We start from the raw sequence: 16,780 nt of genomic DNA on the forward strand, positions 1-16,780 counted from the left end.
AATGAGTTACTTGTTTCAACTTACCTTTGGTGTTTTGAGACTGGTAGTTATCACAGGTGGACTTTGAATAAACCCGGCTTAGTTGGATTTATGTGTAACAAGAAAGAGGGTGACATTTCATACAGATTCAAGGGGCATATGAAGATTCGGGTAGAGCATACTCCTTATGCCCTGTGTCCCCAGCAACCTACCAGCTCTTCAGGACAGAACGAGAGTAAGGGTGCAGAATAGATAGTGAAGAGATAGAAAAAAAACTCTTCTTGTCCCAATATATTGTATGTATACTCTCTAAATCCCAGGACTGGCTAATTACACCCTACAAGAAGTGGAGTTTTATTATTGTAATGTTACGGTAAATCATAGCCCTTACTGGTTTTTAATATGAAAAAATATGTACAGATGCTACAAAAAGCGTGTTTGGATTATTTTTAAGTTTATTTGTGGATTAATGCATGTATTTCTTAAATATTGAGAAAGCCACTATTTTCAGATCTCATCAAAGTAAATGATAAGTTTGGTGCTAAAGAGCCTGTCTTTACTACTTCTTCAAACTCTGATGTTTGGAAACTATTCAAAAGCCTACAAGGAGCAGAGAAAATTATTTGACACTCCCTGCATTCAGTAAACATCATATTTTAAAATTAATACCATTTCTTCTAAGAACTGAAAAGGGAAGATGATAATGAGGAGGGAAATAAAAGTTGCCTGCATGCAAATGTAAAAGCTGGTTACCTGGGTTTTTGTTATGAAGGTTAACTTCGTTAACAGTTTACTGCAATATTATTACTAGCATTTGCTGGTTTCATTCCGGAGGGTAAGTGTTGATACCCCTTAGACTGTTCGGATGCTAAACAAAGAAGTTTTGACAGTGGCTCAGTCCTCTTTGGTGTCCTGTTTCTCTTTGTGCTTCTTCCGTCTGGTGCTGTGTTAGAATGGGCCAATGCCTAAAGAATTTCAGGTTGGAATGAAGCTGGAGGCCGTCGACAGGAAGAACCCTTCCTTGGTGTGTGTGGCAACCATAGCAGATATTGTTGAAGATCGCTTACTAGTGCATTTTGACAATTGGGATGATAGTTACGATTACTGGTGAGACACCAACGTGCGTTTTATTTTCGTGTGTTCGTGTTTGGTGTTAAGAATTTAATTTCATTCCAGTCTTGTCACCATTCTTTCTGTTCTTAGAGTAATGAACATCAGGAATTTAGTGACCAACTTCTCACTACCTTCCTTCTCTTCCACATGAATTGCTGAATTAAAGAACCCGAGAAACTTCTCCGTTCTATGAGAGGTTACCTAATGAGGCTTCATCTGAAATAATATGACCAGTTCAGGGCCCTTCACTATAGTGTGTCTAGTTTGTGAGGGAAGTATTTCTATGAAGAGGAAGTTAAGAACTTGCAGTATTTTTTTTTTCCTGAAAAATGTTGAACTCAGCCTGTCATATTTTTTAAAGGGAAGATTCACAGGGAGAACGGAGGAGTGAATTATTTGAAAGCCTGTGGGGAGCAGAGAAAATGTATGCTACGATACCATTAAACTAACATTGCATGAGTTAAAAGGGTTTTCTGGGTAAAAACCTGAAATATAGAAGAGGGAATGGCAAAAATCATTTTTGTAGCGTTTCTTCACAGTATATCCTGAATAACCAACACATCTCTGCCTGAGGCTGTGGTTCTTCATGTGCATGAAGGGGACCCGGTTTTCTTCTTTGAACTAGGATAAGAAGTAGAACATTGGTTAATTGTTCTATGTGTCTTAGGTAGAATGGTCTGGGTTCCTTGAAACGGTGAGGGAGGAAATGGTAGGCATATGGAGTCTGATTGGTCTGTCTTATTAAACTCTGGGCCGGCCTATTAATATTTTTCCTTGCTGCTAGCAAGAAGTGGTGGAGGAAGCTTATTAAAATGTGCACTCCTTGGGGATATCACTGGCAGTTCGGGTTCTAGTCAAACACTTTTTGAAAATACTTTTAAATTTCAAGAGAGGTTTGGTCACTTAGCTTATGAAATACAGTGCTAAAAATTACTTCTGAGTCTATTTAGCTACAAAATATTTTAGTTATGTAGTTCTATATTCCATGGAGTAATGAATGGTCATTACTCTTGGATTCTCTCTCTGGCACTGAGTCATATAGGCTCTGAAACAGAATCCTGTTTTGCAGGTGTGATGTAAATAGCCCTTATGTCCAGCCAGTTGGTTGGTGTCAGGAGAATGGAAGAACTCTGATAGCACCCCAAGGTGAGTGGACTGGCTGGGTTTTCTTTGAAGCATCTCTGTGTGAGTGGCAATGCCTGTTTTTATTTGTGTGTATGCAAACCACATTTCAACACCAAGTGTGTGATAAAAATACTGTGCAAGATTCTATTGACCAAGTAACCCACATGTCTGAAATCTGCTCGTCTTTCCTGTAATGAAAATGGACTCTGTTTATAAAGATATATTAGGTGGCCATTTAGAAAAAGGTTGCTAAAAAGTTTTACCCAATGAAATGAGTACCATTGCTACAGATCCGTATTTTGAACTATCCATTTCCGCCTACATACTTTATCTTATAACTTATGTTAATTCACTAATTGAGCCATAAGATTATTAAATACACTTAACTTTGGGGTTAAATGACAAATGGAGAAATCTAAGGAGTGAGAATTAGCCGTGAGTCTTCAGACTTGCCAGAACTCTTCACCACACCAACTTAATGGTTCAGCTAAACACCAAAGTAGGGACTTTTTCTAGTTATTTGTATTTTTTCTCACTACAGAAATACTAAGTATTTAGAGACTTTCTCTATCAAATTTATGTTTTATAATTTGAAAATTAGTTAGATACAGTGGCTGCATAAGCTTAGCATTTTTACAATAAGTATTCTAGGAGAAAACAGTTTCTTTCAATTAAAAATGTGCAGGAAGAAATGTAGAGTATGTGACATGCCATTCTAGAATGGAGCAGATATTTAGTGTTTTTATTTGAATGATTCTAGAATTTTACTGTGTTTTAATATTTTTTCTTAATACAGAAAAATAATAAGGATTTGTCATCAAAACGGCATGAAAAAAATTCAAAAACTAAAAACTAATCAACAAACCAAACCAAGCCAAATTAAAAAAAAAAACACAACCTATTTAAACTATCCAGTTAGCTAGAAAAGTTTTATAAAATGTGTAACGTCTTCCCAAATTCTGATTTTGATACGCAGACAGATTTAGAGTTTTTGTCCTATTTTTCTGTAAAACTGGCTAAAGTTAACTTTAGAGTAATGTTCTTCAAGATGAGGTGAAGTGTTTGCGAGATCTCAGAACATGTTGTTTGAGTTGGTGTGTCTGGAGATAGAGCACACTCTGTTTCCCATTTCCTTTAGTGGAATCACTTCTCTGCTGCCTGTAGCTTGTTCTCACTAGACTTCATGGATAGAGTCTGTGGTTAAGTTCATCACCTCGTCTCTTGGTGCTGTGTCAGTCGAGAAGTAGTCTGTGTAGTACTTTAAGAATTGTATGTCCAGAATCTTTCTTTGTTTTAAATTTTTTGATGTTTATTTGTTTTTGAGAGAGAGAGGGAGGGAGAGGGAGAAGAAGAGGGAGAGGGAGAGAACGAGCGGGAAAGGGGCAGAGAGAGAGGGAAACACAGAATCCGAAGCAGGCTCCAGCCTCTGAGCTGTCAGCACAGAGCCTGATGTGAGGCTTGAACCCACTGATCGTGAGATCATGGCCTGAGCCAAAGTCAGATGTTTAACGGACTGAGCCACCGAGGCACCCCTGTCCTGTCCAGAATCTTTCTATCATTAGCGTGAACTGAGAATTGAGGAGGCAAAGCTCCCATACCCCAGATAAAGCCAAGGCTTGAAGGTTCTGCTTGATGGGAGTAAGAAACTATTTAGTTCATAAAGTGAATAAAGTACCAACCTAGGTTTGTCATTTTCCCCATGGAATTGATTGCATATACAAATACCATTACCGTTCTGAAATTTGAGTAAGAGTTGTCCCCATAGACTAATTTAGTGATAGTCTATGCTTTAGGGTCAGATTTTCTTCCCTACGACTTAGGTTTAAAATTCTGAGGAGATTTTGTCCTGTTATACAATGTCTGAATTAGAATCTTTCAGTTAACCTACCTCTAAACCTTATATACTTGTTGGTGTTTCTTTTACACATTACAGAGTGTTTTTATACAGTAAAATACTACCCTCCTCTAAGCCCCAATTCATACAACCCTTTGTTTCTCTGTAGCAAATTCTTTACCTACTTCTTTTTCCTACTGAGATATAGTCCACGTATTACAAATTTCACCTTTTAGTGTATAATTCAGTGGTTTTTAGTATACTCACAAGGTGGTACAACCATCACCATTATCTATTACCAGAGATTTTTATCACCTCCCAAAGAATGTCATCCTCATTTTCTTCTCCCTCTCAGGCCTAGGCAACCACCACTCCCTATCTCTATGGATTTGACTATTCTAGACACTTGGCCACACGTGGAATCATAGAGTATGTGGCTTGTTGTGTCGTAGCTTCTTTGATTTAGTGTAATGTTTTCCGAGTTCATGTTGTAGCATGTCTCAGTACATCATTCCTTTTGTTTACAAATAATATTTTAGTGTGTAGCTATACTACAATTTTTCATGCATTCATTAGTTGATGGCCATTTGGTTTGTTTTCACTTAATGACTATTATGAATAAAGCTGCTATAAACTTTCATGTTAACCTACCTCTAGGTAGTTTTTGAGTGATATGTTTTAATTTCTTTTGGGTATAATTCTAGGAATGGCATTGCTGGGTCATAAGGTAACTCTGTTTGAGGAATTGACAAACTGTTTTCCAAAGGAGGCCACACAGTGTACATTCCCACTGGCAACGAATGAGAATTCTACTTCCTCCACATCCTCACCAGTATGTTACTGTCTTCTTGATTACAGCCATCCTAGTGGGTAGAAGGTAGATCTCGCTGTCCTTTTGATTTGCATTTCTATAATGACTAATGATATTGAACATCTTTTACTGTGGTATCTTCTCTCAAAAAATATCCATCCAAATCTTTTGCCCACTTTTAAATTGGGTCATTTGTCATTTTATTATTGAGTTGTAAGTGTTCTTTGGATATTAGATGCTGCAGTTGTTTTCACTTTCTTGATGGCTTCTCTTAAAGCACAGAAGTTTTTAATTTTGATGAAGTCCAATTTATCTGTTTTTTTTTTTTCCTTTGTTGTGCTTTTGCTAAGAAAGCACTGCCTAATCTTTGGTCACAAAGACTTGTCACTAAAGACTCTACTTTCCCTATTGATTGGCCTTGGCAGAATTATTGACAAAAACAGTTGACTATAGATACGTGAGTTTATTTCTGGATTCTCAATTCTATTGCATTCCTTTACATGTCTACCCTTAGGCCAGTACCAGACTATCTTGATTACTGTAACTTTGTAGTAAGTATTGAAAATAGGAATTGTGAGTCCTTTAAGCTATTTTCTTCTTTCTCAAGATTGTTTTGGCTGTTCTGAGTCACTTGCAAACATATCCCTATGAATTTTAGAATTATCTTGCCAATTTCTGTCCAAAAAAAGTCAATGCAAATTTTGATAGGGATTGATCTGTATCAATTTAGGAATTAGCCATCTCGAAAATATTAAAATTTTCAGCCCATAAACCTGGGACACCTTTCCACTTCTATAGATCTTTAGTTTTCTTTCAATGATATTTTGTAGGTTTCAGTCTGTAAGTCTTATACTTCATTAAATTTGTTCCAAGGTATTCTGTTTTTTCTTAATTGAAGTGAAATTTACATGACACACAATTAACCATTTTAAAGTGTATAATTTAGGGGCGTCTGGGTGGCTCATTGGTTAAGCATCTGACTCTTGGTTTCAGCTCAGGTTATGATCTCACGGTTCGTAGGTTCAAGCCCCACATCAGGCTCCATGCTGACAACCTGGAGACTGCTTGAGATTCTTTCTCTCCCCCTCTCTCTGCCCTTCTCCGCTCAAGCTCGTGCTCTCTCTCAAAATAAATAAATAAACTGAAAAAAATAAAGTGTACAATTTAGTGGTAGTGTATTCAGAGTGTTATGCAACCACTAGCTCTCTAGTTTCAAAACTTCCATCACTTAATAAAAACGTTCTGTACTTATTAAGTAGATACTCCCCACTCCCTGCTCTCATCCCCTTGTAACCTCTACTCTGCTTTCTGTGAATTTGCCCATTCTTGATAATAATACATATCTTAATAATACGTATTATATAAAAAAGAATCCTATAATACGTGTTTGTATTTGGCTTCTTTTACTTAGTGTAATGTTTTCAGTGTTCATCCGAGTTGTAGCGTGTATCAGTATTTCATTCCTTTTTACGATTGAATACTATTCTGTTGTATGTACACACGCCATGATTTGTCTGTCCATTCATCTCTTGGACATTTGGTTTGTACCTTTGGCTATTTTAACTAGTACTATTATAAGCATTCATGTACAGTTTTCTGTGTGGACATGTGTCTTCACTTCTCCTTGGTGTATACCCATTGTAGAATTGCTGGGTCATATGATAATTCTATGTTTAACATTTTGAGGAACCGACAACTGTTTTTTGAAGTACCTGTGCCATTTTAATATTCTCACTAGCAACATGCAGTAATTCTTACTTCTCAACATCCTTACTTCTCAAAGAAACTTGTTCTTTTCTGTTTTCTTAATTAAACCCATCCTACTGGGTGTGAAGTGGTATCTTATTGTGGTTTTGATGTGTACTTCTCTAATGATCAGTGATGTTGATCATCTGCTCATGTGGTTGTGGGCCATTTGCATATCTTTTGAGAAATATTTATTTAAATCTTTTGCTTGTTTTTTAAAACACTGGGTTATATTTTTATTATTTATATATTATTTAAAAATTGTTTCCACTTACTAACCTATATTGCATAAATGATTTACAGATGTCTTACCACATTCTATAGATTGTATTTTTACATTCTTGATAATGTATTTTGCCATAAAATAGTTTTTAGTTTTGATGAAGTCCAATTTATCTATTTTTTCATTCATTCATCATGCTTTGGTATTAAATACAAGAATCCACTGCCAAATTTCAGGTTGTGAGGATTTACCACTATGTTTTTTTCTTTTAAAAAAATTTTTTTTTTCAACTTTTATTTATTTTTGGGACAGAGAGAGACAGAGCATGAACGGGGGAGGGGCAGAGAGAGAGGGAGACACAGAATCAGAAACAGCCTCCAGGCTCTGAGCCATCAGCCCAGAGCCTGACGCGGGGCTCGAACCCACGGACCGCGAGATCGTGACCTGGCTGAAGTCGGACGCTTAACCGACTGCGCCACCTAGGCGCCCCCACTATGTTTTTTTCTATGGATTTTATACTTTTAGCTTTTATATTTGACTTGTTGATCCATGTTGATTTAATTTTTGTATATGAAGTAAAGCAGGGGTTCAGCTTCATTCTTTTGGATATGGTCCAGTTTAACCAGTGCCATTTATTAAAAAAGCCTATTCTTTCTCCATCACATGGTATTGGTACCATTATTGAAAAGAAGTTGGCCACAGATATTTAGGTTCATTTCTGGATTCTCGATTCTATTCCATTGGTCTGTCTATACACCTATCCTTATGCCAGTATCATCCTATTTTTTTTTTACTTTAGTTTTTAGAAAAATTTTAAGTTCACAGAAAAATTGGGAGGAAGGTACAGAGATATCCTTTATACCTCCTCCTTCACATATGCACAACCAGCTGCCAGTATCAACATTCCCTACCACAGTGATACATTTGTTGGAATTGATGAACCTACATTGACATCATTATCACCCAAAAGTAGATAGTTTACTCATGGTTCACTCTTGGTATTGTGCATTCCGTGGATTTGTACAAGTGCCTAAAGACATGTAGACCATCATTTTGGTATCGCGCAGAATATTTTCACTGCCCTAAAAAATCCTCTGTGTTCTGCCTAGTCTTCTTTCTCACTCCCCGAACTCTTGGCAGCCAGTAACTTGTTTTCTTTTTTTTTGCTGTCTTTATAGTTTCGCCTTTTCCAGAATGTTATATAGTTGGAAACATACAGTAGGTAGGCTTTTCAGACTGGCTTCTTTCACTTAGGAGTATGCATTTGAAGTTCCTCCACATCTTGTCATGGCTTGATAGCTCACTTCTTTTTAGTGTTGAATAATATTCCACTGTCTGGTTGTATCTCAGATTATATATTCATTTATTGACTGAAACACATCTTCGTTGTTTTGATGTTTGGGCAATTATGAATGGAATTGCTATAAACATCCATGTGCAGATTTTTGTGTGGACATGTTTTCAACTCCTTGGATAACTTCAAAGAATGATACTGTTGAATGGTATGGTAAAGGATGCTTAGTTTTGTAACAGCCTGCTAAACTATTTTCCAAAGTGACTGTAACACTTTACATTTCCACCAGCAACACCGAGAATTCCTGTTGCTCTACATTCTCACCAACATTTGGTGTTGTCAGTGTTTTGGATTTTAGCCATTTGAATAGGTGTATAGTGAGTGTCTTGTTGTTTTAATTTGCATTTCTCTGTTGACATATGGTGTGGCACATATTTTCATGCGTGTATTTGCCATCTGTAAGTCTCCTTTGGTGAGGTGTCTGTTAAGCTCTTTATCCCATTTTTTAGTTGGGTTGTTTGTTTTCTTATGTCAAGTTTTAAGAATTCTTTGTGTATTTTGAGCAAGTCTTTTATCATATGTATCTTTTGAAATATTTTCCCCCACTCTGTAAATTGTCTTTTCATTCCCTTGACAGTGTCTTTAGCAGAGCAGAAAATTTTAATTTTAACGAAGTCCAGCTTATTAATTATTTATTTCATGGATTGTGTCCTTGGTGTTATGTTAAAAAATCATCACGAACCCAAGGTCATTTAGGTTTTCTCCTATGTTATCTTTTAGGAGTTTAATTATTTTGAATTTCATATTTACATCTGTGATCCATTTTGAGTTAATTTTTGTGAAGGATGTAAGGTCTGTGTCCAGATTCTCTCTCCTCTTTTTTTTTTTTTTTGGTACGTGAGCATCCAGTTGTTCCAGCACCATTTGTTCAAAAGACCATCTTTGCTCCATTCTATTGCCTTTGTTCCTTGTCAAAGATCAGTTGACTATACTTTTGTGGGTCTATTTCTGGGCTCTCCATTCTGTTCCATTGAGCTATTTGTCTATTCTTTTGCTAATACTATGCTGTCTTGATTACTAACAAGCTTAGTTACATACAAGCATACTAGCTGTAAAATGTCAGTCCTTCAAATTGTTCTTCTTAAATATTGTATGTATGTTCTGGATCTTTTGCCTCTCCATATAAACTTTGAAATACCTGACAATATTCACAAAATAACTTGCTGAGATTTTCGTTGGGCTTGCATTGAATCTATAGATCATGTTAGGTAGAACTGTCATCATGATAATATTGAGTCTTCTTATTCATGAACATGGAATATCTCTCCATTTATTTAGTTTTTTGTTTTATTTCACAGATTTTTATAGATTTCCTCATTAGACCTTGTACATATTTTGTTAGATTTTATACATATTTCATTATTTTGGGTGCTAATGTAAATGGTATGATTTTTATTTCAAATTTCACTTGATCATTGCTGATATACAGAAAAGCTGATATTCAGAAAAACGTTTATATATTAACCTTGTATCCTGAAACCTTGCTATATCACTTGTTGGTTCCAAGAGGTTTTTTTTGTCAGTGTCTTTGGGTATTCTGCACAGACATCATGTCATCTGTGAACAAAGTTTTATATTTTTCTTCCCAATCAGTATACATTTTGTTTTTTTTTCTTGTATTATTGCATTAGCTAGGATGTACCACACTATTTTGATCACTATTGCTTTGTAATCAGTTTTGAAATTCGGAAGTGTGAATACTCCAACTTTGTTTTTATTTTTCAAGATAATTTTGGCTCCCTGTGTCCCCTTGCAGTTTTTTTTTTTAATATGAAATTTATTGTCAAATTGGTTTCCATACAACACCCAGTGCTCATCCCAACAGGTGCCCTCCTCAATACCCATCACCCCACCCTCAATACCCATCAGGGAACACCCTCCCACCCCCTATCAACCTTCAGTTTGTTCTTAGTTTTTAAGAGTCTCTTATATTTTGGCTCCCTCCTTCTCTAACCTTTTTTTCCCCTTCCCCTCCCCCATGGTCTTCTGTTAAGTTTCTCAGGATCTACATATGCTATCTGTCTTTCTCTGTATGACTTATTTCACTTAGCATTACACTCTCCAGTTCCATCCACATTGCTACAGAAGGCCATATTTCATTCTTTCTCATTGCCACATAGTGTTACATTGTGTATATAAACCACAATTTCTGTATCCATTCATTAGTTGATGGCCATTTAGGCTCTTTCCATAATTTGGCTATTGTTGAAAGTGCTGCTATAAACATTAGGGTACAAGTGCCCCTCTGCGTCAGCACTCCTGTATCCCTTGGGTAAATTCCTAGCAGTGCTATTGCTGGGTCATAGGGTAGATCTATTTTTCATTTTTTTGAGGAACCTCCACACTGTTTTCCAGAGCGGCTGCACCAGTTTGCATTCCCACCAACAGTGCAAGAGGGTTCCCGTTTCTCCACATCCTCACCAGCATCTATAGTCTCCTGATTTGTTCATTTTGGCCACTCTCACTGGTGTGAGGTGATATCTGAGTGTGGTTTTGATTTGTATTTCCCTGATAAGGAGCGATGTTGAGCATCTTTTCATGTGCCTGTTGGCCATCTGGATGTCTTCTTTAGAGAAGTGTCTATTCATGTTTTCTGCCCATTTCTTCACTGGATTATTTGTTTTTCGGGTGTGGAGTTTGTTGAGTTCTTTATAGATTTTGGATACTAGCCTTTTGTCCAATATGTCATTTGCAAATATCTTTTCCCATTCCATTGGTTGCCTTTTAGTTTTGTTGATTGTTTCCTTTGCAGTGCAGAAGGTTTTTATCTTCATGAGGTCCCAATAGTTCATTTTTGCTTTTAATTCCCTTGCCTTTGGGGATGTGTCAAGTAAGAAATTGCTGTGGCTGAGGTCAGAGAGGTTTTTTCCTTCTGCTTTCTCCTCTAGGGTTTGGATGGTTTCCTGTCTCACATTCAGGTACTTTATCCATTTTGAGTTTATTTTTGTGAATGGTGTAAGAAAGCAGTCTAGTTTCATTCTTATGCATGTTGCTGTCCAGCTCTCCCAGCACCATTTGTTAAAGAGACTGTCTTTTTTTTCCATTGGATATTCTTTCCTGCTTTGTTAAAGATTAGTTGGCCATACTTTTGTGGGTCCATTTATGGAGTCTGTATTCTATTACATTGGTCTATGTGTCTGCTTTTGTGCCAATACCATGCTGTCTTGATTACAGCTTTGTAGTAGAGGCTAAGGTCTCGGATTGTGATGCCTCCTGCTTTGGTCTCCTTCAAAATTACTTGGGCTATTTGGGGTCTTTTGTGGTTGCATACAAATTTTAGGATTGCTTGTTCTAGCTTCGAGAAGAATGGTGGTGCAGCTTTGATTGGGATTGCATTGAATGTGTAGATAGCTTTGGGTAGTATTGACATTTTAACAATATTTATTCTTCCAATCCATGAGCATTTCTTTATATCTTCTTCAATTTCCTTCATAAGCTTTCTATAGTTCTCAGCATACAGATCTTTTACCCCTTGCAGTTTTATATGAATTTGAAGATTGGATTTTTCATTTCTAGAGAGATTACTGTTGGGCTTTTGAGAAGGATTACACTGAATATTAGGGAGTAGTGCCATCTCAACAGTATTAAGTTTTCCAACCCATGAATATGAGCTGTCTTTTTACTTTTTTAGGTCTTTAATTTCTATCAGTGGTATGTTTTAGTTTTCATCATATAAGTCTTTCATATCATTGGTTAAATTTATTCCTAGGTATTATATTCTTTTAGAATGTACTAGAAATATAATTATTTAATTTATTTCCCTTTGAATTGTTTATTTCTGGAATGCAGAAAGCAGTTAATTTTATATCCTGAAACTTTACTGAGTTTATTAGCTCTACTGGTTTGTGTGTGTGTGTACGTGTGTACTCTATGGGATTTTATTGCATAGAATTGTGTAGTCTGTCAAGAGAACAGAAGTTCCAAAATATTAAAATTTCCAATTTGCATGCCTTTAATTTTGCTTCTTGCCTCGTTGTTCTGGCTAGGACTTGCAGTACAATGTTGAATATAGAAGTTAAAGTAGGCATTCTTATCTTTTTCCTAATTTAGGGCAGAAAAATTTCAGTCTGTCACCATTGTGCATGATGTTATCTGTAGATATTTATTAAATGTCCTATATCATGTTAAGAAAGTTCCCTCCCTCTTTTCTTAGTTTTGAGTGTTTTTATCACAAAAGGATGTTGAATTTTGTCTAATGCTTTTTTTATATCTGTTGAGATAATTGTGTGGGAGTTCCCCTCCCCTCCCCCCCCATAGTTTCATGCTATATAATCATTTTAAATGTGCTGGTGAGTTTAGTTTGCTACTATTTTGTTGAGGATTTTTGTATTGATGTTCAGAAGGAGTATTGGTATTTAGTTTTCTTGTTATGTCTTTTTCTGGTCTTTTCATTTTTAAAATATTATAAATGGAATTGTTTTCTTAATTCATCTTTAGATTATTCATTGCTGTTGTGTAGAAATATAATTTATTTTTGTACAATGATCTTATATTCTGAAGCTTGCTGAATTCATTAGCTCTAATATTTTCTGTGTGTGTGTGTGCATGCGTGCATGTGTGTGTATTCCTTAGAATTTTCTATATGCAAAATTGTGTCATCTCTAAGTAGAGAAACATTTACTTCTTCTTTTCCATTTTGGATTCATTTTATTGGTTCCTTTTTTATCTGGCTAGACCTTCTAGTGCGTTGTTGAGTAGTAGTGGCAAGATCAGACATCCTTTTCTTGTTCCTGATCTTAGGGGAATACTCAGTCTCTCCACACAAACTGTTGTGTTTGCTGAGAGTTTTTGTAGATGCCCTTTATCAGATTGAGGAAGTTCCTTTCTGTTACTGGTTTGTGTTATCATAAAAGGGTAGTCCTTTATTCTATTAATATGATATTATTATATTTACTTCTTTTTATATGCTGCGTATGCTTTTTATATGCTTGTGTTCCTGGGATAAATCTCATTTACTCTTTTAAAATGTATTTATTCCTAAGGCTGCTAAGAGTGCTAAGGAAAAGCAGGATAAACAACAAGTCAAATGTTTAATTTTTTTAAATGTTCATCCACAGTATGAATACTTGTTTCTAGGAGGGAATCAACTGTGTCATAAGGGGGATTCTTCTTGTGGTGTTGCAGGGGATTGGCCCTTCATGGTCACAGGACCACCTTGGACCACAGAAAGCTTCCCATTTGATGTGGTGATAAAATATAAGTAAATCAGCCTCTTAATCAAAGTATGAACAAGAGAATAGAGTATAATGAAAATATATGCAGAGGAAAAGTAAGAAAAAATTGGGTAACGGCAATTAGAAAGTAAACAAAATTGCTTAAAGCTTGTGATGGATCATGAGTATGCTGGCCTGTAGGTTTATGTGAAAACTCTAGTGACCGAAGATGTTAGGTCCCTATTAACTACACAAGAGAGGAAAGGTTTGAAACCACGGATGGTAGAAGGGGTCCTAAGACATGAGAATATAATGCTGTGTACTCAGGTAATCCACAAATGGGAATTTGGTGACAAGGCTGAGGCTAAGACTGCTAATAATTTATATTTATATTCATATGCACACATATGTAATATAACTTATGTCATATATATTTTGTACTTATATATGTACTTTTAGGGTTTGAACATAGTAAAAGATAAAAAGAAATTAACACTGGTCTGTATGAATGATTTGTTTCTGTTAGTAATTTAGTGCCACAACTTGTTAGCTGTAGTTATTTTACTTTAAGTGAATTGATATTTTAAGCATCATTTATGCCCATAGATTTTTACATTAAGTTTTATTTTATGGTTGTAATTACATTGTTGTCAGAAGAAAATGTATTGACTATATTTGTTACAGTTTTTTATGCGCGCGTGCATGCGCGCGCGTGTGTGTGTGTGTGTGTGTGTGTGTGTGCGTGTCTGTAATTGCACATCTGAGAACAATTAGGGCGCTTGAAAGTAGAACAGTGTGTACTGATCTGTCTAGTTGTCCCTGGTGTATACTCAGATTCTCATAAATTCCGGATAAAAGAGCCTTTTCAGAGGGAGAAAGAGAAGGGAAAGGCCAGTTTTTAAAATGAGTGAAGTATAAAATGTAAAGGTGCTTTTCACTGATATAAATTTAATCCAAAGCGTTGTTACATATTCTATTCAGTGTCTTTCCGGAGAGGACTAAAATGTATGGGCTTCTTTTCCTTCAGAGGAAGCAATCTGCTGGAATTGTAGTTGAAGTTACAAAATGACAAGAAGGTGTCAGGTAGACGCCTCAGCATTTGAAGGAGAGAACCCTTTCCAGAAGGGTTGTTGGGTCTCATAGTGAGCTTTTGAGCTTCATCTGGCGGTGAGCAGGCAATGTCCAGTTAAGAATCACCTCCTTACCAACAGAGGCAAATCTCATCCTTTTGTTGAAGTAAAATCCCCAGTAGCATAGTTTTAGATGGTTCATGGTATAGTCAAGTCTGTACGGTTAAAAATTAGATCTATTAAAGAATATTAAATAGATTATCTGTGGAAAGTTATATTCTTTGCTTTTTTTAGTTATTTTGAATGGTATTGCTATTTAAAAGTGACTCTGAGTTTGCTTTTTTTGTAATGTTTGTGAAATTCCTACTGCTCTCCATTGCTCAGTGTGGCTTTTACCAGTCAAAACACTATTGTGAAGACTTTTCTCAACAGTGTGATTACTTGTGTGAAAATCTGTTGGCGCAGTCCATGACGGGAGCCACCTCCCCATCCTGTCTCCTGCTCAATTTGGACAGGGGGACAGGAAGCCCTGCAGAACCAGAATGGCTGTGAGGGCTCCTCCGATCGGCAGTGGGACCACGTCCCCCAGGAAGGATGACAGTCCTGCACGGAGCGCCTCTGCAAATGCAGACCGCTGCTCACATTTGAAGCACACTCTGCGACCAAACTCACATTCAGTTCAAACATCTCCACAAACATCTCCGTAGTGACTTCTGTGCTTATAGAATGGAGAGAAACAAGTAAGCATAAAACATGCTGAAGGAAGGGATCTGTTTTTGTAAAACGCTATTGAGATGTGATTCATACACTGTACACCTATCCATTTATAGCAGATATACGCTGTCCATTTACAGTATACAGTTGGTGGTTTTTAACCTATTTACAGAGTTGGGTAACCATCACCAAATTTAATTTTAGAATGTCTCTATCACCCCAGAAAGAAACCCTGAATCATTTAGCTATTATCCCTCAACCCTCCTTTCCCCTCAGCCCTTGGCAACCATTAATCTACCTTCTGTCACTGTAGATTTGCCTATTCTGAGTAGTTCATGTAAGTAGAATTATGTAACCTGTGGCCTTTCATGTCTGGCTTATTCACTTAGCATAATGATGTTAGAGCTCATCCGTGTGGTACCGTGGATCAGCACATCAATGCTTTTTAATTCCAAATATTATTTCATTACATAGATAAATCACAATTTGTGTATCTGTTTATCAGTTAATGGGCATTTGGTTTTTTTTTTTTTTCCCACATTTTGGCTATTTCGAATAATACTGCCATGAACATTTGTGTAAGAGTTTTTGTGTGAACATGTTTCCAGTTCGCTTGGGCATATACTTAGGGTGGAGTTGCTGGGTCATGTAGCAATTCTATGTTTAACTTGCTGAGTAATTGCCAGGATCTTTACCGCAGGAGCCGCACCATTTTACATTCCCCTGGGTAGTGTGTGAGGGCTCCAGTTTCTCTATATCCTTGCTAACACTTGTCTGTGTTCTTGTTCATAGCCATCATACCGACTGTGAAGTAGAATCTTATTTTTGGATCTCATTTTTCTTGAATGCCCAATATTACTTCACACATTTATCTGTTTTCATAGCAATTTTGTTAAGATTTTGTCAATAATTTCAATTTCATAGTTGAAGGCCTGAGGTCCAGAGAGATCAGATAACTGGTCCCAGACCTTTCACGTGATGTGAAGGGGATTAGGTGGCAGGCCTCGTTAGTTCACTTCAGGAATTCCTCTGCCTTTTCTTCTTCCCCACACTGCTTATAGTCTCCCTGCACACAGGCTCTACAATGGAAGGAAACATTTCAGTAGCTCACTGGGAACACAGGAGAAGGAGATGTAAGTTCCAGCTCTGTGTGTGGACACCTTCACACTGGAAGCAATGTTGCATCAGTCTTTGAAGGATGTGCAGAATTTCACCTAAGAGATGGAATGGAAGAGTTAGATAGAAGGAATGGTATGCACCTCCTTAAAAAAGGAAGTTCCTGGAAAGTTCAAATTATGGGCCTATGAGTAATGTGCTGGGCCGCAGGGTAGGGAAGGGGGAGAGAGGGACGGGAGGTGATGGGTGATTTAGAACATTAGGCTCAGACTGCTGTGTGATTGGCCTTGTTAATGTCTTTATTGTATTTAAAATTGGAAATAATTTTAAAGATTCAGAAGTCACATTAGCAAAAATAAACTCCTTGCAAACCATTTGAGGTTAAATTGCCAAGATGAAAGTTTTGCAAAGGTCACCCAATAACAATCCTCTACGAAACACAAATGAGCAGATTTAATCCAGGATCACATGTGTTTACTTGTCATATCTCTTTAGCGTTCTTTCATCTGCAGCGGTTCTTCATCTTTCCTTGACTTTTATGA

The 16,780-nt window shown here is 36.7% G+C and overlaps 1 protein-coding gene across 3 annotated transcripts in view; it reads left to right on the plus strand.

The window, feature by feature from the left end:
* L3MBTL4 (L3MBTL histone methyl-lysine binding protein 4) overlaps nucleotides 1–16,780 on the plus strand; it is a 449,596-nt gene that overhangs the window by 169,409 nt on the left and 263,407 nt on the right. For all 3 annotated transcript variants that reach the window (XM_086682502.1, XM_086682503.1, XM_086682504.1), the window contains exons 9-10: nucleotides 932–1,086; nucleotides 2,162–2,238. In XM_086682502.1, coding sequence (XP_086538628.1) covers nucleotides 932–1,086; nucleotides 2,162–2,238 — 232 coding nt within the window. The remainder of the gene's footprint in view (nucleotides 1–931; nucleotides 1,087–2,161; nucleotides 2,239–16,780) is intronic.

The sequence above is a fragment of the Puma concolor genome, chromosome D3, assembly GCF_028749965.1.
Source record: "Puma concolor isolate L17-30 chromosome D3, mPumCon1.1.hap2, whole genome shotgun sequence".
In the NCBI taxonomy this organism is placed as follows: domain Eukaryota; kingdom Metazoa; phylum Chordata; class Mammalia; order Carnivora; family Felidae; genus Puma; species Puma concolor.